The 23,116-nt window shown below is 37.4% G+C and overlaps 1 protein-coding gene across 3 annotated transcripts in view; it reads right to left on the bottom strand.

Annotated features, from left to right (window-relative positions):
• The window catches only part of VCL (vinculin), a 58,778-nt gene that overhangs the window by 4,299 nt on the left and 31,363 nt on the right, over nucleotides 1–23,116 (bottom strand). The window contains exons 7-19 of one of the 3 annotated variants that reach the window (XM_065639239.1): nucleotides 17,629–17,719; nucleotides 16,354–16,501; nucleotides 15,594–15,747; nucleotides 14,446–14,621; nucleotides 13,059–13,249; nucleotides 10,199–10,398; nucleotides 9,572–9,700; nucleotides 8,384–8,533; nucleotides 7,709–7,817; nucleotides 6,422–6,724; nucleotides 5,727–5,851; nucleotides 5,216–5,401; nucleotides 2,063–2,269 (exon numbers count right to left, since the gene is read on the bottom strand). In XM_065639239.1, the coding sequence (XP_065495311.1) occupies nucleotides 2,063–2,269; nucleotides 5,216–5,401; nucleotides 5,727–5,851; nucleotides 6,422–6,724; nucleotides 7,709–7,817; nucleotides 8,384–8,533; nucleotides 9,572–9,700; nucleotides 10,199–10,398; nucleotides 13,059–13,249; nucleotides 14,446–14,621; nucleotides 15,594–15,747; nucleotides 16,354–16,501; nucleotides 17,629–17,719 (2,169 nt within the window). Of the gene's footprint in view, nucleotides 1–2,062; nucleotides 2,270–5,215; nucleotides 5,402–5,726; nucleotides 5,852–6,421; nucleotides 6,725–7,708; nucleotides 7,818–8,383; nucleotides 8,534–9,571; nucleotides 9,701–10,198; nucleotides 10,399–13,058; nucleotides 13,250–14,445; nucleotides 14,622–15,593; nucleotides 15,748–16,353; nucleotides 16,502–17,628; nucleotides 17,723–23,116 lie in introns of all 3 variants that reach the window. The other 2 variants (XM_065639236.1, XM_065639237.1) reach the window with 2 other exon arrangements.

Raw genomic sequence — 23,116 nt, 5'->3', positions numbered from 1 at the left:
GAACACAGAAGAGGTTTCTTCGAGGAACAGGGAAGATCTGTACTAATTGTATGTTTCTGACATTTTTCTTCCTAACACTCAGGAAAAAAGTTTACTTCAAAACTGGAAAAGAAGTGGTAAAGAAAAGTGTTAGTTTGTCCATGGAATGAGAATTACTGCTCTGCTGGCTAGGTTTTAAGATAAAACATGTTATTAGTATTTGAAATTCCAGATTTCCCCAAAAAAAAAAGGCCTTTAAATTTAAAAAAGTGTGCTAAATAGCTTGTTAAACCAAATAGCACTGATTAAGTTAAATAGTGTAGTCATAACAGTTGAGCACAAAATTTTCAGTGGCATCTGAAACTGAAGTTGTTAAAGCATCAGCTATGCTGCTAAAGGATAAACGAAAGAATCTGTGACCTAAAACTTTTATCACTGGTAACACGGAAATGAGATGCAACTATTACCTTTTTTTAAGTTATTCCTTGAAAAGAAATCTTCCTTTTTGACAAAATCTTTCCCTTAAAAATGAAGCTTCCAACGGATAAGAACTTGATAGTTCAAAAGATAATCTAGTGATGTTTCTTACATTAAAATCCATATTTCTTTTATTAAGTCCATCAAAATTACAGTCACAGAAATACTTCTGAGAAATATTTGAAACATGGGAATTAAGTATGACCCAGACAAAACCATCTCTTAGACACTGTTCCCAAGAGAAACCTAGTGCAAGAAAAAGCAGACCTAGATGATCAGTCGTTAGTAGTCTGTTAGTATATTTAGATTCACCTTTGTAGAAAGTTGTTAGAAGTGAACCATTTGATGCCATGAAGCATTCCTCTTGTGTGGATGACATATTAGCAGAGTGAGTTTAAGTATTAGCACAGTCTTTCCTCAGTATAATTCCACAATTAATGACCGATGAAGTTTGGAACAAAGAGTACACAGCAGAACCCAACTTAGCAAATGTGATCTCAATCCCTGTGCACAAACTTCCATGACTCACTACTAGCAAATTCAAGAAGATATCCCAAGATATTTTACAGATACAGGTGACACAAAAAGCTGAACTACTTGTTACCGTGACCTAATAGCTAAACAGTTTGCTAGTATAACCAGTTAGGATGCAAATGACATAACACAAAGCTTTTCCATGTTTTCACGTAGGAGGATCAAGAAATTAGGACCAGTGTCATTTACGAAGCTCTCTAACAAGTTATCCAAGCATCAGAATCTGAAAAGGACAAGAACATTTTTAAAGCCCTTTTTATTAAAATAATTTAGTGTATCTATCTATGTAAATATATATACACACACATATACATACACACACCCCCCTAGCCTTTGTTTGTTATGGGACACCAACCTTGATTTTTGCAGCATGCTATAAAAAGTGACCAGTCTTGCAAACATTTGTGTTTAGACAGAAGAGACAGGCTACTTGTGAATGTCTGAACCTCATGTTAGATTTCCACTGTTTCATGTAAGCACAATCTCAACTCAGCAGCTAACAGCATTCAGTGCAGCTTCCTCAAAGAATTCTCTCAAGACCAGCATTTGCAATACGGCCAAGTGCAAGCCAGCAACAGTCAGTCCTCTTGGATAAACACTGCCACACAAAGCCATTCCTTGTTGGAAGGTGTTCTGATGGCAGCAATGGAGGCAAAGCACACAGACATGTTAAATGACTTCTTGAATGCTGTATGCTCTGCTGTATCTGGAAGTCATTAGGAAACCATGAATGATGGCTTCCCAGGTAGTCCAAATGAACAGAAAAAAGAACAGGGGGGAGGGAAGACAACCCCTACTACAGTTTGAAAACTGCCATAACAAAGAACAGGCAGATGCAAAGGCAGAGGAAACCTTCACATATTAATAAGTGACCCAAATCAAGCTTCAATCCAGCACTGACAAACAGATCTAGCAAACTTGTGAAGCCACTCTCTGTCCTTAAAATGAAGTGCAGACACACTTATTCATTCAGAATGGTGGGGCCCAGCAGGGATCAAGAGTGATGCAAATGTGTCAGCGTTCCAAATGGCTGGATGCACGCGGATCAGTCCCCGGGGAGACTCAGGAGTACCTTACTAGACCACTTGGTTGCTTCCCGATGTAGAGACTGAGCAGCAGCCAGAATGGGCTGGTTAACAGGCTGATTGGTTGGCATTAACAGCAGCTCAGGCTCGTAATCATCTTCAGTGTCAGAGGGGAGAGTGAATTCAACATCTGCATCATCCTCATCATCTATATCTACAGACTCAGCCGCTTCATTAATCACAGTCACATCAGGCTTTGCAGGTGGCAGCAAGGGTGGAAAAATGGGACAGTTAGTACGAGAAGCAGAACTTGGTAAAAGAGCATGAACTGAGCTGTTTTAGTGACCAAAACATCCTCTTGGTCTCTCGGGATCTGGACAAGACAACTCTAGGATCAGGTCAGAGGGAGCAGGTGAAGGAATACAAGATTAGCTGAAGGAAACAAACATTTCACCTGTGAACCAAAGTTACCAAAAATATTAAGAACTTACAATTCAAAGATGCAGAAACATTTTTCATCAGAGCATACACAGCTTCTACAGAGACTGACTTGCAGAACAACATTTTTCTGGCAAGACAATGGTGAAAAGAATGGATTGTCTGTTTAAATGAAAGCCATTTTGACTGCATAGAAACAGGTACAGCAGCTGATGACCGTGGTATTTGTGCAGGAAGAAAGCTTCGTATGGAAGCCCCTTCATGTGTATGTGGTGGAAAGAGATAGCAGCAGGTTCACAGAAATACCATTGACACTGCTTGCTGTAGAAGGGAAAAAAAGATGGGGTGAAGGACACTGTAGAAGTGAGTATTGACGTACCGCAGATAACATGAAAAAGAACAAAACCAGGTTATGAAAAGAGGTGATACTGAATGTTATGAATGCTGAGAACATTACAGTTCTTTTAAAAAGACTGAAAAAGAATTAGTAGAATAAGAGGATTATGAAGTATGATACTGTTTTGCCACAACATGTTGTATCCGCTACCTTCAAAAAACCAGAGGATTCAAGCAAATATATTGTGTTAGGGCAGATCACAAGGAAGAGGTAACTGGTATAACAATACAGGCACTTATGATACAGCAGCATTTCAATACAAAAATATTCTATAAGTTTACTAACTATTTCTTTGACTAAAGCCAAGCATGATAAAAGCCAAACTACCCTTACCAAAAACTATGCATTTTCAACCGTTTTGCTTAGATGTGGCCTTTTATAGAAAAATATCTACACCAACAAAAACACACAGAAGTTTTGGAAGGAAGTTGTAACTTTTATATAATGCCAAATCAACTCGTCTTCATAAACAACATCTATTTAAGTCTTGATCTAATGAAAAGTTTCCAAATATCCCTCATTCTCTGATTTATCCGAATGAGGGGGGAAAGCTGGGAAAGCTAAGGCAATAGCGTGTTTGGTTTGTGCTCCATGAGAAAAATGGAGTACATAAAAGCCCAGAATCCACTCACTGAAGAAGAGTTTTTGTAAAGGAGAAAACACCAAATTATTTTAAATCTTGACAGAATGAAGAATGTTACCAAAATCTTTTAGAGACTAAATACTTGCCATCCCTCCTATAAGCATAACACATGGTAAAGTACCAGTAGATTAACGTAATTGGGCAAAAAAGCAGAAGAGAGCTGACACATAGTCGACTATGATTTAATATGAGCAAGACATTGTTATCTGTCTTTCCATGTCTAACCCATATTCCTCAGTAGCACTGTCCATCAATCCCTCTTCCATCCAATAGGTGACTTCAGAGACTACGAAAGTGTTTTTAAACAACTTCTTCCCCAAAAGCATACTGGCAGAATAACTGTACTCTATTGATAAAATATACTGTTAAAATAATTAGAAGGACAAATGCTAGGCTACCTTACTTGTTTGCTGGTCTCAAACTAAAGACACAGCAATGAAAATAGTGTCTGATAATCTCAATGCAGTAAGCTTAAAGGTCTTTCATAAGCAGCAAGGAGGTTTAAGGTCTGCTGCTCGGCTTTGATAAACAAATATTTTAACGGTTGCACTATTTAATTTGGAATGTATATAGTACATATAGGTAATTTAGTACCTATATAGTAAAAGCATTTTATTACCTACTGTGTATTGTTAAGTTGCTCATTTGGGGATTCAAACATCAAAACACTTGTAGGAAGCTGAAATTAAGGCTTTTTGCCTCAAAACTACCTTCTGAGATGACTGCTACATGCCAGTACTATCTCTTTAGTAATGTAAAACTCTATTGGGTATATCCAGAAGGACTGGGGGAAATAGAGCTTTTCATTTTATGGAAGAGACACTCAAACAGATTTGCAAGATGACTTTAGGATGTTATCTGTACTTCCGAAGCACATATCCCCTAAGCACAAAGCACTGAAATTGATTCTGTAAGCTGTTCAAGTTTATCTTCTCATTCACCATTTAATTTGGTGGAGAAAAAAAGTGGAGATTTTAAAAGCCAAATCCTGATCTTCAATTTTTAGCTGCAGAAGCCTGAATCTCAGAAGTTTACTCAGCTACTGCCAGAAGAAAAATGTAGTTCTCAGGGCGGGGGAAGCAAAGTGGGGGGGAAGCAAAAAAGTTACATTGGCAGTTATAAGACTGACGAGTTCACACTGTTTCGTCCTAGCACTGAAATGGTACAGAAATGAAGGCTTTTGGCCATAATAGTGAGTGTAACTCAGTACAAAAAGAATGAGACCAGGCCATCTATATATGGTCACTTTTCCAATCATAAATGCAATGGATTAACTGCAAAGTAACTTGCAGCTCCTTCCATAATTAAGACAAACCAGCTCATAATTCCTGCAGCTGGTGTCTGCAACATCCACACAGACTTTTCGAAGTCAAAGCAATCAGCTTGTCAGCCTGGAAAAGGCATAAGTATTAATGGTTCTCGAGGCAATGGTAGCATCAAGGCTCACAAACAGCTTAGCATACAAGTCACACTTGTGTTCACAGATGTATGTTAATAAAGCATTCTAGCAATTCTGAGTATTCAAACAGTTGACTCTAGTTCAGTCCGAACTTGAAAGGGTTTTTAATCCCTCCTACAGCAGTGTTTTTACTATTTGGTCTATAAAACATTAGCCTCTGTCATTGATGCAGCTGACTTTGGACCAAATACACTGATCCTAAAAAAAATTTTTTCTTTTTCTTTTCCTCCTTTTAGCACAAGACGTATAAAACAACTTCTTACCTTGCTAGACCATTTCCGGGCTTCATCATGCAACTGCCTAGCAGCCATCATCATTGGCTGATTAATAGCTTCTCCTGCTTTCTGCTCCGGGAACTCTTCATCCTTTTCTTCAGGTGGTGGAGGTCTGGGTGGGGGAACCTCACCTTCTGGAAGTGGTGGTTTTGGAGGAGCAAGCTCATCAGTCAGCTAAGAAAGGGAAAAACCTTTTTCAGTGCAATGAAGTAGTATATAGATTGAGTGAAGGATGGTGTCATGGCAAGGCATAATTGCATGAGCTCGTGCTTTTTTCCAGTTTTTCAAGTGCTCTGTGTTAGAAGAAATAGCACATTTTAATCTCTTATTTTGAAAGCTGCACTGGTATTTTTTAGACTTAAAAGTGCTTGTAGGCATGGCTGGCTAGACAGTGCATTTTATTTCTAAGGAATAAAAATATACTCAAGTAATTTCAGTGTGCAATCCACACATTGTCTGTGACAACTGTGTATCGTATTACAAACTATGCTGCACTTACATGAAGCTGCTCAAGGTCAGGAGGAGGAGGGGGAAAGTCTGGTTCCTGAGGCTGGAAGGCTTCTCTAACTTTGGCCACAGCTCCCAGAATTCTGTATCCTGAATCCAAGAAACTCTTCTGCAAACCTGAACAAAAATTCCATTACCAGTTTAACAGCATTCTGTAATATTTAGAACGGCAACACTACCCCAAAAACCGCTTCTGTAACACACTGTGCCAAGTACACATATATATGTAAAAAAAAATGTTTACAAACAACTAAAATGCTTACATTGGATTTACTGTCATATGCAACATGCATAAAATAAAGCCTGGGCTGAATAATAGTCACTACGAATAGTCAAAGTAATTCCCAGAACACCTTTTAAAGAATAAAAGAAATTAGGTTATATTTTCTCATATAAAGTAGTACTACTGATAGCTAGTGACAAATACGTCTTCTAAAGATTATGAAATCATGAAATAAACTAGAATGCTGAATCTTTTTCCCTTAAATATACCAAAGGTCTTTGACTGTATTTTAAAAGAGGACTCAGCATTTAGTGGTGTGACCTTGATTTACCATTCTGGGATTTAAACGTACACAAAACTTGCATAAAGGGGGCTACACAGCTGTACAAGACCAAATAAGCACTACTTCACATCATCTTCAGCCAGTCAAAATTATATTTGAAATCAGCTGACTGAATCCTTACCAGGATCAGAAATGTTTCCTGCCACAGCTTTAGCATCCATTACCATTGGTGATATGGTTTTGCTCAGCTCATCAGAGGCTGCTTTAACAGCCTCACGGAATTTAGGGTCTTCTGAATTTTCAACCTCCCGTTTTGCTACTAGTAGGATGCGGTTTGCTCGTCTAGCAATGCTGGTGGCACCAGCTACCAGCATCTGAGGCTGCATATTAGCCATCGCAACTTTACATTTATCAAGATCTTTCTTAATAGCCTCTTCTGATGCATCCAGCAGAGATTTAGTATCAATGGCTTCATCCACCAGCCCTGCAATAAAAGATAAACACATTAGTATTCTAGTTTCATCTGTGAAAAGGGATGTTTGGTATTCCAGAGATTGTTCAAAACCAGAAAAGTATTTCCAAACTGGGGAGCATGGAAATCAGACCAAATGTATTACTGCAGTTTTACTTCTGATTATGTGGTACCTCTATCACAGTAACTGTGGTCAGGCTTCCTCCCACTAATGGCATCCTAAGCTCTTATTCATCTTCCGTGGAATGTTGCTTGAATCAAGAACTGGCTAACACAGTATAAGCAGCAGAGCTTCCTTCCTCCCAACAGATTTCTTTGAGCATATTCAGTACTTTTTGTACCTATCCCATTCATTCAAAAGGAAATATCCCTCTGACTGTGCTTTTACTTAAGGATAATATATAGTGACGAAGCAGTAAGATTTCAAGTACCCACAGTTTAACATTGGGGACGGAGAAGGAGGTAGTATACAGTCAGGAGACTAGCAGACCAGTGCAAAGGATCTGCAGTTTGGAAAGACTGAAACATTTAAGTGTCTCAGCAAGATTCATCAGATCAGTAGCTTCTGTTTTAATCACTGCTTTCATCAAGCTGTTATATCATTTTAAACATGTTTTCTTGTCTCCACTTAATAATGTGCCCTCATTTAATATGCTGAGATTATGTAAAAAAAGAAAACCCTGAAGCTGCTGCAGCGATACATTGCTAGAATAGCAATCACAATAAAAACTACTGGTACTCTGGTTTTCCTACAGAAGAACTAAAGCCAAATTTGCTCCCCTGCAGCTCAAAATTAAAACCTATGAAGCAAAGTATTTTGTTTATGCTACAACATATACCTATTTCTAGCATCAGAAAGCACATTCCCACTTCTCTTAATTTATTTTTAATGAGTCACTACTCTTACATATTTCATCAATCCAAACAAAAAGCGGAAAAATTCTATATCAGCTAGTTAGCCACAAGTATAGTCTTCAACAAGAATTCCTGCTTTACCTGTCATTTTTTCTACGTTATCAATCCATTGGTTTTTCATTGTCTCAAAATGTTCATAAGCAGCTTGATTTCCAGGATTTCTCAGGAGGATACGAGCAGCTGATACTACCTGCCAATGGAAAACATTTTTAATTATGGAAGTATCAGTATATAAAGACATCACACATATTCCTGGAAATACATTTGTTTTTCAGGGCAAGATGTATAGCTGCTCATTTGGAATTCTAGCTCATTAATTCTAGTTCAACATCGAGCTACCTGAAGCTTTACAATGCTTCTGGAATGTATTAACACATATACTTTTTTCTGGAACTTCAATTACATGCTTATATATCAAAAAGTGTTTATCATTTACAAACACTTCTTGAAAGCACTGTAGTACATTCATTAAGGGACATTTTTTCCACTTACATATTTTAGTAAGCCTCAAAGTAATTTTGTTTCAAGAATAAGTCACTAACACTTCTGTCCAAAAGTTGAAGAGTAAGACATGTCATTTAATCAGTTTGTTCTACTCGGTATCATATACACAAATATTTGCCATTCCCCTTTTAAGTGTCAGCACTACATTCCTTGCTGGTATTAACATCTTTCTCTGATAGCAGAGGCATAAAGAAAATTCCACAGCAGTAATCCCCAGCCCTTTCGCAGCCCCCAGAGACTCAGGGAGCAAACCTGCGGGGTAAGTTCCCTTGCTGACTTCACTGTTGCTTGGATGCCCTCCACAGTAGTTTTATTCGCAGTTCCAACTGCAGCTGCTTTTTCTGCTGTAGCTCCCAGTCTAGCAGCATGGTTTTCAAAGTTTGCTGCTCTTTCCTCAAACACCTAGTTGTCAGAAGAGAAAAACACAGTAAAAAAGCCTAACTTCCCTAAATAATACACGATTTCTTCAAAGCATCAAACACCAGAGAGACCTTCATAACATTCACACAATGCATCTCCCGAGAGGATACAACAGGGACACAAAAGCTTTGAAGCTATTTCATTTTTTTTAATCTTCACATTACTGGACTTTCTTCTTTACTAACTCATCTGGGCAATGAAGGATACTACCACAGCTTATCACATTGAGGTATTAAGTACACTAATTCCTGATGACTATTGCTGTAACAAATACTGTTTTAAGACTATTTTAGCTCATAGACATTAATCTTCAAACCCATAATCCAGAAGTAACTATATCTGGAAGATAAATACGAGGTTTTACATAAAAATCAAAGCTTTGCATTGTAAAAAATAAAATAATAAAATAATCCCTCCTTCCACCATCCTTAGTTATTCAAAGCACAGAACACTTTGACAAAAAAAGCTATCCTGTCATAAAGCTGAATTCCCCAAGGCCTTGGGAATCATTTTGATCATGTTCAGATCAACCAGGCAAACAGAGCTGCCAGCCACAGAGCTTTAGATACTTCACATGCAGCCAGTAGCTTCGAAGTACAGTAAACATATAGCAAGATAACAGGTTACATCTGTTCATCAATCTTGGCATGAATTTTGACTATTTTAATCAGGTTATATAATGTCAAGACACACAATCCACTAACTAGTGTGTCAGTGATTTTTGCACACTATTTTTTAGCATGCTGAAGGCAACATGGTACAAACATCACAAGGAGAAATCTTTGCCATTTACCAAAGTTAGGACAATACAGTTTCCGGGCATACTCAGCACAATTTGAATTTGCAATTTCCAAGAGTCCGGAGAAATTTGCATGACAGTCATTATGCTGTCAGAATTAATAAGCATGTATCACAAACTTAAAAAAAAAATACTGATTCGTTTTTCAAAATGCCAATTCAGGTAAAATTGCAAAATAACTGAAGCATCACATAAGAAAAAGACCACCTGGGTATACTTGCCTCATCTCTATTGGGAGCATCAGAAGGAGCAGTGGCTGCTACTGCTAGCAATTTAATAGGAGTTGTGGTGTCACTAAAAATATCAGAAACCTCTTGGGTCATTGCCTCTTGCATCCGTGTTTTAAGATCCTTAAAAAAAAGGAAAATTATTAGCACACGATATAGGAATATTAAGTTTGTAGGGATTCAAATCAATAAAACCTCTTCTTAAAAAAAATCCCATTACAACGGCAGTCATTAAGATAAACTGGTCTTAAAAGCATGATCAATTAATCACTTTTTACATAATTTGAAATACCAGAAGCTTACATACCATTCCTTGAAGGAACATCAGAAGTTACAAATAGCACAATTTGAGACCTTGCCCCTCAAATTTGCAATGCTAGCATACTATTTTAAAATGAGACTTTGGTTTTACTTCTAAATTGTTTATTTGGAATTAATCTCTATGGCATGGTATCAAGAACTTTGTAGAAAGTTTGCTTTAAGCATCTCAGCTAAACAAACAGGGTTTGTCTTGCTGCACTTTTTGTTTTTATTGATACCTCCCCCACACAAGCACTTCACCAGAGAAGTGCAAATACTTCAGCATACCTTGCATCTCACTGCACAAGAGCAGATTTTTACCTTCAGTGAGTCCCGGAGCTGAGCAGCAATTGCCCTGGCCTGAGGAGACTCTCCCTCCCCTCTCGCAGCAAGGTCAGCCAGCTGAGCAGCCAGCTGGTCTACACGGTCACATTTGGCAAGCAGGTCTTGACGATAAGGTCCCATCATGACATTGGCTAAACGACGGCCTTCTGCGACCAGACCCCGAATTGCTGCCTGGCCTACAGTGGAAGAAGTTACATTGCATTAACATAGAGTGGAGAGGGAAAAAAAAAAAAAAAAAAAAAAAAAAATCTCTAACGCATAAAACAGATGACCTATGAAGCGACAATCAGAATTCTTGGGTTTTCAAGAACACCATTCTAGGCAGTGGAAAAGATCTTCTGCAGTTTATCATTAAGCAATTGCAGTTCAAACCCATAGAGGAATTCAACTCTCATCAGTTTCTTTTTGCTTATTACAGCAACTCTGGCTAGAGATGCATCCTTTTTAACTAGGGTGGCCTGACAGAAGTTAACCATTACAAGCTGTCAGGTATTCCTACAGAAATCATCTGTTGACCCCAGTAGAAAGCACTTGCAAATTCCAAGTACTGCAATTCATCTTCACATTATTACAAGTCATTAGAAGATGAGCAGGAAGTGGGGAAGAAAAGTCAAGTAGAAAACAAAACCAAAAAAGCAGAACACTCTCTCCCAGGCTTCCAGAAATCATAGGTATGAAGTATCAAGTGTCCAGGATGGAGAGGGGGGAGAAACCCTTATACGGCCTCCACAGTGTGTTGAAATTTTTTCTGTAAAAAAATGTATTTTTAGCGTGGACGATTTCTTTCATTTATTTACAGAAGCTTCCTGTTCTTTCACAAGAATATGCTCCTCAAAACAATAGTATTCTTTTAAAATAAGTAATTGTATTTTAAGTCCCTTGAAGACCTACTGAAGAAGTTTTTCAGCCAGTGCTAACACACAAGTGATCCAAGTTCATGATCAAGCTCAAAACTACTTAGGAAGAAGTTCTCATAGGACCTGACTATCCAAGAATCACTCAGCACTGCCATCATCATTTTAGAAAGCTTATTAGTGTAATTAAGCTTGGTCCTGCCGGACTGTGCCAAGGTATTTTTTACTTGTTGTTTTGCATGAGACAACTGCAGCCAAGCAAGAACACTTCACACTCCAGTTTAGTATTTCAATACATCTTGCCTAGTTTGTATCTGCAAATTACAATTACTTTAGCCATCACTTGGCTAAGATAATTCAAAATATGATTGCATGTAAATATTTGTAGCAGCTAACACCACTGAAGTGGTTCACATGTTTATAAAACAAAATACACATTCTTCCTTGTTACTTCAAAATTCAGTTTCTGCTGAAGCACTATCCTAGGACAACTGCAAACACGAGTTATTTGTGACATGGTCGTTACTACTGCAGAGAACACTGAAGTATTTCCACATTATCATAGCACTGAAAATACCAGGCCAAATTTTACCAGAAGCACTGTCCAGACTGAAGAGAGCCCATAGCTGATTTATGTTCTTAATATACCTTTCCCATAGGCACCCTGCCAAGGGCCAATGCAAGTGAAAGACATTTAAATTAAAAAATTGAACAACAACATCGTGTTACAACTAGAATTGTTCTTCATTAAACTGGAAACATCTATGTAATGCGACACGGAACATCTTGCATCTCTACACAATTTTCTATTGTCTGTATTACTACAGCAATTGATTAAATTCTATACTATATATGTAGTGCTTAGAAACTTCAGCTCCTTCAGCAAGTTTTCAGTATGTATGCAAGTCTCATGATTAACTAGGCACTGACAGACTTCACGTAGGATTTTAGTTACCTTGTTTCTTCTGAATTAAAAATTTTTTAAATTAGGTTTAGGTTTTGTACTTCTTTGAGCTGAGCACCTCTCAGGTTACTATGCTCAAGAGAAACATCAAAATTAGGACAGTTTTCAGCCACTGCAAAAGCATCTCATTCAATATGCAGTTTGTTCATCAAAAAGTGTCAAAAACACAGAACTTCACTATTCTGCTTAAAATATTGCATATACATTTGCACTTCACAAGTGTCAAAGCTATTAACATCACTAAATCTTTAATTCAAGGATCTGTCATTGGTTATTCACACAATAGGAGTTATCTTCACAGACATGGAAAGTGTGAAAAAGAGGTAGTAGAGGTCTGCTGTTATACTACTTATAAGGCACATTTCCATTTGCCATTATCAGTTGCACTGCTCAGACTTAACTGCTATGGAAAATTCTACTGAATCCAGTTTTCAAGCCTCATCCACCCTACTTGAAACGGCATCAGAAAAAGCTAAACAAGAAATTTCAGAAACGGTTTACAATAAGCTCTGAGTAGAGCAGCTCCTGAACCATAATGGTATGCCCACTGACCACATACTTGGATTCTCTGATCACCTTTCTCTTTGATTAAGTAGCCTCCTCCTCAGATAACCCAGAAACCATACAAGATGTTTCATTCGTAGGTCAGATTTATTAATGTTTTTCTCTTCTCTAACAGACTTAATTACTCAATTTGCTAAAGTAGGTATAAATTCAAATTTGAGATACTATATTTGTATGATAATAAGAGCAAGGAGCAGTCTAAAGTGTGTTCTACAGCACACATTCTCCTATTCTTTGCCAAAGTTGTTCTTTCCAGAAGACAAAGAATCATGGGCCAGCTCAACTCAGTAATATTGCAGCCAGGACTTGGCTATAAGCCTCCAGCCACAAACTCCACATTGGTGAAGCAATTCTGTGCATCCTCAGCATCCCAGGAGCAGTAGTTTCAGTCATAACAATTACTAACAAGTTCAACCATAAAACTGCAGGGGGAAGAGCACACAGAAACACTTACCTACTCCCCGATCAGCAACTGTAGGATTGTCTATCCACCTCTGAGCTTGCTCGATCTTGCCCTCCAAATGGACAGCTGCTTTAACTGGCCTTGTATTTGCTACAGCCCTATTTGTTTTGGACTGTAAATTCTGAAGCGCTGTAGCTATTTGCTTAGCCAGTGTACGGGCCTCAGGAGAGTCACCTTTCCCACTAAGGATTGAAAAAAAGTACAATCATATAAAGATCATTTACAGCTAGTCCCAAATTCATCAGAAAGACACAATGAAAGGCACTTCATCATTTTAAATAAGGTTAAATTGGACACTTGAGTCTCAAAGCAAATAATGCAGATTTGTCGCCCATAAATCCGCACCTCATACTTTTCTAGTGTGGCACCTGGATATTACATTTGTTCAACCCAGCACTGAGGTGGGGGAAGGCACAGCACTGTCATTGATAATACTGATGTACGACTTTGATTACCCAGACTCATGGCTGTCTTATGAGCAACTGCAATAATGCCACACAGATTACAAGCAGAACAGTAAGCAGCAGACCTAAGGCTATATATAAACTTGAAAAGAGGCAGCACATTAAGACCTGCAGCAGCTGCTTCTCAAGAAATAAATTGATTAAAGTGTCTAACTAAGGAAGAAAAATATTTGTCTCCATATTGCAACTGGCCACAGATGAAGACCACTCTATACAATAACTTTATCTCCATTTCCATTCTCAAGTATCCTCTTTGCAAAACATCATTTGCAGCTGAGCACTGAACCCAAAGTAACATAGTTTTCTGAAAGGCTTATCTTTTTTATATAGTTTGCAGTCACAGATTAGAACACTGACACTGATTGAAAAGCCAGATACACCACCCTGCCATTTAGTAAACTGCTTAGTAAAAAACAATAATGACATTTGCCTGTATAAACAAACTTAAATTTTACATTATGTCATTCCTTTGAAGTGCTTTGACAGTACAAAGGAGCTCACTTTTAGCTTCAGTTTGCCTGTCAAATATTCCATAGGCAGTAGAAAGAAAATATTTTCTAGATAATACAACTCTGGTTATTTTTTTTCCTTTGGAGAAAGGTAGTGGAAGTTGGGCTATGGGATAGAAATCATTACGCTGAAGCATTAAAAAGGATACCACATTTTATAAATTAGATTTTTTTAAATGGTGTTAAAAAGTTAGCTTCCCATCCCCCCCGAAGAATGGAACAATTCTTTGCATTCGGTTTTTATTAAATGCAGGATAGAAACTCAAAAATATAAGATGTCCATTGCCAGTTCTTGGAGGAAAATATATTCCTCAAATAATCCGCAATATTCTGATTTTGCTCAGTGTTTTGAACTGCAAATAGAAGTCATTCAAATAAATAAATGGTGATAAAAGTAATACGTACTGTCGCCGCAGATCTGATAGCTTAGCTGTCAAAGCAGAGATTTCCCCCAAGGAACGAAGGATATCATCTCTCTCTTTAGGCTCCTCACATAATTCGGCAACTTTCCTTGCTTCAGCCATAATTCCCCGAATATGTTCTTCTCCTTCACTGCCCCCATTAGGATCCGCAAGCCAATTCTTAATAGAAAGAAGTTATGTATGAGTGAAGATAAACAGTATTATTTCTACAGAGACTTTTAAACAAAAACAGAAATCAATACAGCTTTCAAAACTTTATTTAACAGAAAACATTTATTAGGTACCATGAAGACCACTGCTGTCTAGCAGATTTTCTGCTTTGAAAAAGATGTCAAACTAGATGAAGTCTGCCCAAAGATCTTGCCTTCTCTCCCTCCCCAATATTTGCCAGCAGTATTTTCAGAAGTAAAATTTAAGTAGCAGCTTTAAAAACTCATGATCTGGCTTTCAGAAGAAAAATTAAAACAGGCGTGCTCTTGTGCACCATGTGACATTCTTTAGAGAGCTCTTACTAAAAAGTTTCTTTATAATTTCATTTGATATGTAGATAATATTCATGCGCATATATATAAAATTATATACATATACACACATTTAAGTAAGGTATATATAGAAGGTTTATTATTTGATGACCATCATCATCACTGGGTAATAGGCTGACCACTGAGGCAGATTTTAATGGTTACAAAAATATAAGATTGACTAAAAGGAAAAAGCAGTTCAATAACATTGTTTTGTTTTTGTCATGAACATGAAAGTTCTAAATCTTGAACTCCACTCCTAAAGCAGAACCCAAGGAAAGGGCTCTGGTTTTACCCACAGGTAAATCTGTGCAGTCTGAAACGCCTCTACTCTTTTCTTCAGTAAGACCAGTTTATGTTCAAACTTAAGGTGTTTCCTCATTTTAATTTCACAACCTTGACATTTTCAACAATTCTAGCAAAACTACAAAAAAAAGGCCATAAGCTGCAGCAAAATTCACAGCACCCCGTAAATTACTGAATTTAGGATTTTTCTGTGTAAAAGCAAGTATCCCCTACATGTTCTTCCTAACACTGCGATAGTTTAGTATAACAGCTCTAATAGCAGTAATGTAATGTTCTGAAGTATTTATGAAAACATTAGCAGTACCTGAGCAGCATCAATCTTCTTAGCAATTGCCTGCTTAGAGTTTGTCATGGCCTCCAATTTGCGGGCTGCATTCTCCACTTTTGCAGTGAGCAAATCCAGACCCTGTGACACCTGCTGCGCCTTCTGCATGGCCATGGGGGTAGCACCCTGTCCTCTGCCCAAGACAAAAAGAGTACCACAGAGTCAGCTCGAGATTGAACAAAGCTCTTTTCTAATTAAGAGCCAACAAAATCTGATTGTGAGCACTCCCAGCAATTATTGCAAGAGATACAGTAATTATTCAGAAAACTGATAAAGGGCTCTGGTTAAATAAAACTCTATGCAAGAAATGTACATGAAGTTCAGTAGAATTTGTCAGTGACTGAAACAACTTCTACAGCTACTGCTTGTGGTCTAACATCCAAATAAACACCTGAAAACTAGAGTAATCATGTATCTTACAGTCAGAGGTGTATATCCTATTTGGAGAACAGACTTAACAGTAGAGTTGAAAATTTCATTTCTGCCTAATTTGGAGGAAGGTTATGTGTTTGACATTAAACAAATTCCAAATTATCTACTGGAGCAATTTTGCTCATCATGTTATATATTTAAGATTTTGTGTAATAAAACATTTTTCGTATTCAGAAGAGACTGAAGTAAAAAAGGCAAAATACAGCTATTGGCCTGCTCTCCTACAGGTAAGGTAGTGACAACTGCAAGTTCAGAAAAACTGTTTTAATAGTATTGGAAAACTGTCCATTAAAAGTAATAGATTTACCTAGCTCGGAGGTCAGACAGCTGATCAGTTATCTGGCCCAGCGTTTTGCATGTTCCCAGAATCTCTCTGCGTTCTTTGCCTGCACACAGTTCTCCTGCTTTTCCAGCTTCATCAAGGATCTGTCTTATTGCTTGCTCACCAGCATCCCCTAAGATGCAGATTTAGTTAGTAAAACGAATGAGACATTCCTTGACATGTACAAGTAAACCACTAGTCTCACCATGTCCCACCACATTCATTGCATTAGGTTCAGCCGCGAAAATACATTTATCAAAAACTATAAGATATACACCAAATGTGATAATTATAATGGGACAGTATTTCTGAAACAATATAGCATAGCCTTAATGTGCACCATGTATTTAAAGTCACTTAACCATTCTGTTATCATAGCTTAATTTCTATAAATACTTCATTTATAGAATCTGTAATTCAGGATAAGAAGGCAAAGAACAACATGGCAATGTTCATGTAGCTTTCAGCCAGGTGCAAATGTGCCTTGATTTAGGCTAAAGAAGATGCAAGAACAACACTGCTTTTACTTGCAACCCACCCTGATCCCACTCTCCAGCATTACAGATAATGGAAGTGCCAGTACCCACAAAGTACTGGTTCCTCCATGAAATTATAATCATGAAATTGGCTCAAAAATCCTACCATAAGGAATACCCAGATGACATTTTATGAGGTTAGTTCAAAAACACACCCAGTAAAATCTGATTTGCAGTAAGTTCTACAATTATATTTGCATTTGACCTTAGCTACTGAATTTTTAATAGGTTTTTTTTCATTAATTGCCAGTGTCAATGATAGAAGGCTTTGAAAATAGCTTTGAGGTTTCTGGAATTGACTGTGGCAGAAGGAATAAGGTCAGAAGTAGAAAAAGCAGCAGCTTCACAGATAACAATTCACTTCCAACTTTTACAACTTTTATTTTAGCTTCAATTTCAGAAGAAATCTTTCAGATAAGGTCTTTCAAAGTCCAAACGGAATAGGCCTCTGCTTAGTTTTATTTGCTCTAAAGAAGCATACAAATGCAAAAACTTTATATAAGTAAAGGTGACTATGGTATTTATGGCAGATTTTCATATTAAAAATTGCATGTCAAGACTTAAAGAAAAACACTTAAAGATTACTGTTACACAAGTCTAAAGTTATACAAAAATAAAAATACAGAAGGGGGGATTTTAAGTATTAGCAACTACTACAGTCAAATACTGATCAATGCAATTTATGGGGTTTTGTTTTTACTAGTGTTATTTTTTTTAGTATTACCTGGAGGTGCATTTGGATCTCTCAGCCAACCTTTTGCCTGGTTCATCTTTGAATCTATTAAGGCTAAAGCTCTTTTCATGGCTTCAGTGTCCTTTACAAAAGAGAAACCACCAAAATGATTCTCAAAAAAAAAAAAGTCAAAGCACAAATAGTCAACACAGCCAAAGCAGACAGAAGTTCTATGAAGCACAGTTTACTTACAGAAACAGGCCCATATAAGCAGCTCTAAACCCATTTTCAAACTAGCAGGTCATAATTGTTTCTTTCCGATTAAGACAGACATTTTCATTTCACTCAAAATGCAGAAAATATGCATGCAATTTTAGTGATTTTTCTACTTCTTTATTTACTAGTGTTTTAATTTCTCAAGTCAGAGCTCTAATAAGCACACGTCTTGGAGTTAGTTCCATTTTTTTCCTTAATGTACATCAGGGCATGTAGAGAAGTTGTAACAATGAGATTAAACTTTCCAAAAATAAAAATTGCCCACTGAATTCTACTACTTACTTCTGTGTAAGAGGTTTTACATCTGCATTTTTCACCTGCTCTGATGCTTAAAGTCAAACAGCTGCTATTTGCAGAAAAACAGACTGCCAGCTAATTCCTGGGATTCTCAGATGTGGAGTTTAATGTCTTTGGAGACAAGCACATGTATTCAAATGTGGTTGTTTTAAACTCAGAAATTCTCTGCCAGGAGCATCAGAGAAGTTGCTTATTTGACTATTATGCTGCTATTATCAACAGCTCTTTGACCAGAGGAGATAAAACCATCTAGTTCTCATTTCTCTGCATACTCTGTTAATTGTTCATGTGTCATCTCTCCACTAGAGGCCAGAAGTTTTCTATCCTATGCAAATTGAGAGACAGTAAAAGGAGTAAGAAGTACCTTAAGTAGAAAGTTGGGAAAAAGCCAAAATAGCTTTTTACCACACATGTCATGGAAATAATTTGAAATGCACCTAACATCTCATGATACAGATGATGAAAAGAAGCCTGGCTTTCACGCTTAACAGAACTGGACTGTCCATGGCCAACTCTTGTGAAGAGGAGCCTACTAGGATCAGCAATCAGTATTTTCTAGAACAGCATGTGATATCCTGACAACACTAAAGAACTGCCACATTTTTCTGGAGTTGTTCATTCTGTGTGCTTAGTCTCAAAGATACATCACCGTAAACATTTTGGCACTTAAGCAAGTTTTATTCAGGCAGGTTGGTCTGCCAGTTGTTCATAAGGTGCTATAATACAATTCAGCAACCAGCTTTCCAAAAGGTCATGCAACACTCTCCTGGATATTTTTAAAGGCTCTGGAATCACAGCCTGAGAGAGAACACCAAAAGCAGAATCATATTCACTTGGAATGTTGGTTCTCAAATCTAGAAACTGTGTCTAAGAGGTCAGGACCTGTTGAAAAAACTTCGAAAGGGTAGGATATCCAGCTTTGAAATTCATCTTCTCTATAGCTTGAGAATTGTGCATTTAATACATGACAAGAGAATAATTACTTAAATATTCAAATGTATATAAAAACATTACCAACTGTGAATGAAGGCACATGTTACAGTTTTCTGTTTTATATATGGGCTACTTTCATTTGGAATGCATGGTCTACTGCAAAAATAACTTGAAACTAAAAGCTAACTGAATTTTTAAAAAGGCAACAGATGTTGCTTAGTGTGTTGATGAGATGATATGTGTGGGATGGCTGAGAAAAGCAGTGTTGGGAAAACCGTCTTTGCCCCTCCCTTTCTACTAACACCCCTCCCTTTTTACTAACACAGGCTTTTGCATTGTCTCAGCTGCCTGCAGAGTTGCTGTTTCAGCCAAACTCTATAAAAGCCTCTGAGTCTAAAGTCTTATATCAGGTGACACAAAATTACAGGTATTTTAGCTTTTACACTCATGATTTTGTAATTGCTAGCACTACCTAAGCAATAACAGGATCCATCTGTCCTATCATATGAAGGCTTTATAACTGCCTTGCTCTGCAGTGTAATCTTGCTATCCCGTGTAGCTCTGCACTCATGTTCACAAAATACTGCTCTCTTTTCCTATTTAAAAAAACTGGTGGAATCCTAGTGTAGCAGTCAAAGTGTTCCAGGACAACTGCTCTTAAAGCACAGATTTCCCATTTCACAGCTCAAACTGTCACAGCAAGGTATCCCTCGCAGCTTTAGCCCAATAAGGAGTTTTCATTGTAATGAGATGAGTAATTTTTAAATAGGAAATTAGAACATGTCCTTAACTAGGTTTGTTGGTACTGCACTTTTTTTTCTGCTACAGTTATGCTGGGTGTCAGATACCTGACAAGAGACAAAGGTGTAGCAATCCTGAAATGTCTGGACTTTGTCACCAGTTCAGGATATTAAGCAGGAAAACAAAACTATTCAATTTAAACAAAACAAGGCAACTTGCTCTAGGTCTTACTGCTTGAAAGTGTCTTGATACTCCTGATTTCTGGAGCCGTTTAAATGCCTCGTTCCCTCCTAAACAGCTAAGTATAATATATTTCAAATTTTACTCTTTGGGGTTTGCCAGCAGAATATCAGTTGAAAGCAAGAAAATTAAAAAAATCCTACAGCTATCCTGCAAGAAAAATTTCATACAGAGTAGTTTTATCAGAAAAAAAAAAAAAAATTCTCTCCCCACAGTTTTCCTGTTGACAAAAGGAATGTCATTAACAAAAGCAGCACTTTATCTTTTCAGAAGAGATGAACAACTTAAATTAATCAAGTTAAACAACTAGGGCAACATTGTCTGAAGGGAAAAGAACAAGTTGGCTTTTTGCAAATCAGTTCCTAAAGCAAATGAGCCCTTATTCAAGACACCTTTATGCATCACTTCTGCCACTACCAAGAATTTTGAGATAATTCATGGAGTGGGTGGCATTGGCACTGCTTTGAAAAGGAGCAAAATAAATACTACACAATCTCTAGTTGAATATAAAACACAACCTCTGACTCAAAGTGGTCCAGTCCAGCAATATCTGCATTTCATTACCAAAGAAGGCAATCTGGAAGGAAACAGGCAAACCCAGCCTTCTGGCAGAATAGATGGCTTAGTCAGCAGCCTGGGTTCAATCCTGCAAGATACTAGATACTCCTCAGCTTCCTACAACTTTTAACTCCCGCCATTTCTATGGAAATGGAAGATGTTTGAATTGAGTATTGCTTCACATTTATTTAAAAATAAACACTAAAAATATAAAAGAGACAGCTAAACTCCTCTGTAAAATGAAAAGTTCAAGGGAAAAAAAAAAAAAAGGTAAAAAGCTATGAATTGAAGAAATAAATACTTTTTTCCCACCTCCAAGATTTTTTTTAGAGATCAGTATTTGCTCAGTATTTCAATTTTAAATCAGCACACTGTTTTTAACTATCCAGTGCTGGTGCAAGTAGAGATTATTGCAGTCCAATAACAGTAAAATGCATTTCGGAGTCTAGAAAGACCAACAAAATAGTTTACAAAAAAGGCCTACAACTCTGGCTCCAAACGCTCAGGCATTCCCTACTATCTCTAGGTAGATTTTGTGATATTTCAAAGTATAAACAATTCAACATAGAATAATAAATATAAAATAAACTCTAACATCAACAGTAGCATGTACTACACAGGAAAAAATTCAAGGCTGTGCATCCCCAAACACACCTTACTTCACTTCAGAAAAGCATGAGGAAAATATCTTCCCCTTGACCACCAGGTACAAAATGCCTGCAACAGTGATCTCAGGCAGAACTAAGGCTACCCCTCCTCAGAAAAAATAATGAGTCAACCATTAGATATATATCCAAAAACAGGGAAAGGTCTGCAATAAGTGGCCATTAGCAAACTAGCTCCTGCTTCTTCATCCCACTGCATTTTTCAGCTCAAACTCACTCTTTGTCCTAACTATTTGGTTAGTGCCCAGTGCTACAATTCCAAATTGTCAGCGTATCTCAGTTCAAAAAACGAAATACAGTTTAAAAGTTCTCAACTCAGAAGAGAATGATACTTTGATTATACTAGTCCACAAAACATATTTATGTATTACACACAACGACCAAGATTTTCCATTTGGAAATACTGCTAATACACCAACTACTTAATAAAATCCTGTACTACTCTGCCTCACAAGCAAGAGAAGTAAGAATTTCCTAAGGCTAAATTGCCAACTTTTTGCAACAGTGCATTTTTTACCACAAATTTCCAAATTTTTTCTGTGAAATAAAACAGAACTGGATTTGATTTCATAAAATACGGGAATGCTTAAATCCAACAATAAAACTGAAATGAAAACACACACATATATAACTGAAGTTTTGGGCCTAGACCTGAAGAACATGAACCATCTGAACTGAAGGAAAGCTGCTGGTGAAATACTCTGAAACAGACAAAATTCCTGATTTAATAAAGCTTCCTGGGCATGCAGAAAGCTTGTTCCTGCATGACTGGATCCTTTATTTGTAGCTACAGAGACTAGTAACATAAATTAACACAAAAGCATTCAGCAAGAATGTGCTCTGAAATCTTGGGCAAACTCTAATCAGACTCAGAAAGACAGTCTTAATGCAGTTCAGCTTGCAATTCCCATTCTTTTAGTGACAGCCAACTCTACACATAGCTAGACACAGCTATTAAGATCCTTTTAAAACTTCTGTGTGTATATACGTAAGTGTGGTGTCACAGCTGGCACACAAATAAAAAGTTGCACAGCACACAGTCTGCACACAGCACAAAAACCCACAGACATGCTTTTTTGGTTTTAGTACAAGGTAGAGGTGTAGGGTGTGGAAGAAAGCTTACCTTCTAAAGGTGAGAAAAGGGTAAGAAACAGGAAAACAAAAACAAAGATGCATAAAGTAGTCATAATAAGGAAGTGATAGTGACAAAATAACTCAAAAGGCAAACTAAGGGTCAAGTGCCAAACAATATAGGCCAAAGTGATTTTAATGCCTAGATTACATCAATGTTAGATTTTCTGCAGGATTTCATTTGTTAATAGGTCTGGCTTCAGGTCTCAGTATTTTCTTTAAATACATTTATAGTTACTCGTTGCTCAGAGCACTAACCCTTAAAAAAAAATCCCTTCAGCAATTTATTTCAAGGTATAAAAAAAAAATTGGTAGGAATTTCAGTTATGCAGTTAAATGTATTTGTAAGCCCACAATAATAACACTTTTACGATTCCGTCTGTCAGACCTGCTTTATGTTCTGCTAGACACATCAGTATCTTCAGTGGGTATCACCAAAGAGCACCACTTAACTCCAGGTAAGTGGCTGCAGTCACTTGCTCAGCTTAATGCCAAGTTGTAAGGAACCAAAACTGTCCACGTGCCAGCTTCACCGACACCACACTTACACAGAAAGGTTGTTCAATCCAACATGTCTTTCTTCGAGACAATGCAAATACCTGAAATTTACTCTCACGCCCCGAGTAAAAATGGAGCAGGGGGAGGAGGAAGCGTTCAAGGAGGGATCCCCAAAATAGACTAAAATTTCTCAACTTCAG

Source organism: Caloenas nicobarica, chromosome 7 (assembly GCF_036013445.1).
Source record: "Caloenas nicobarica isolate bCalNic1 chromosome 7, bCalNic1.hap1, whole genome shotgun sequence".
Classification (NCBI taxonomy): domain Eukaryota; kingdom Metazoa; phylum Chordata; class Aves; order Columbiformes; family Columbidae; genus Caloenas; species Caloenas nicobarica.
This window is presented reverse-complemented; position numbering and strand designations above follow the sequence as displayed.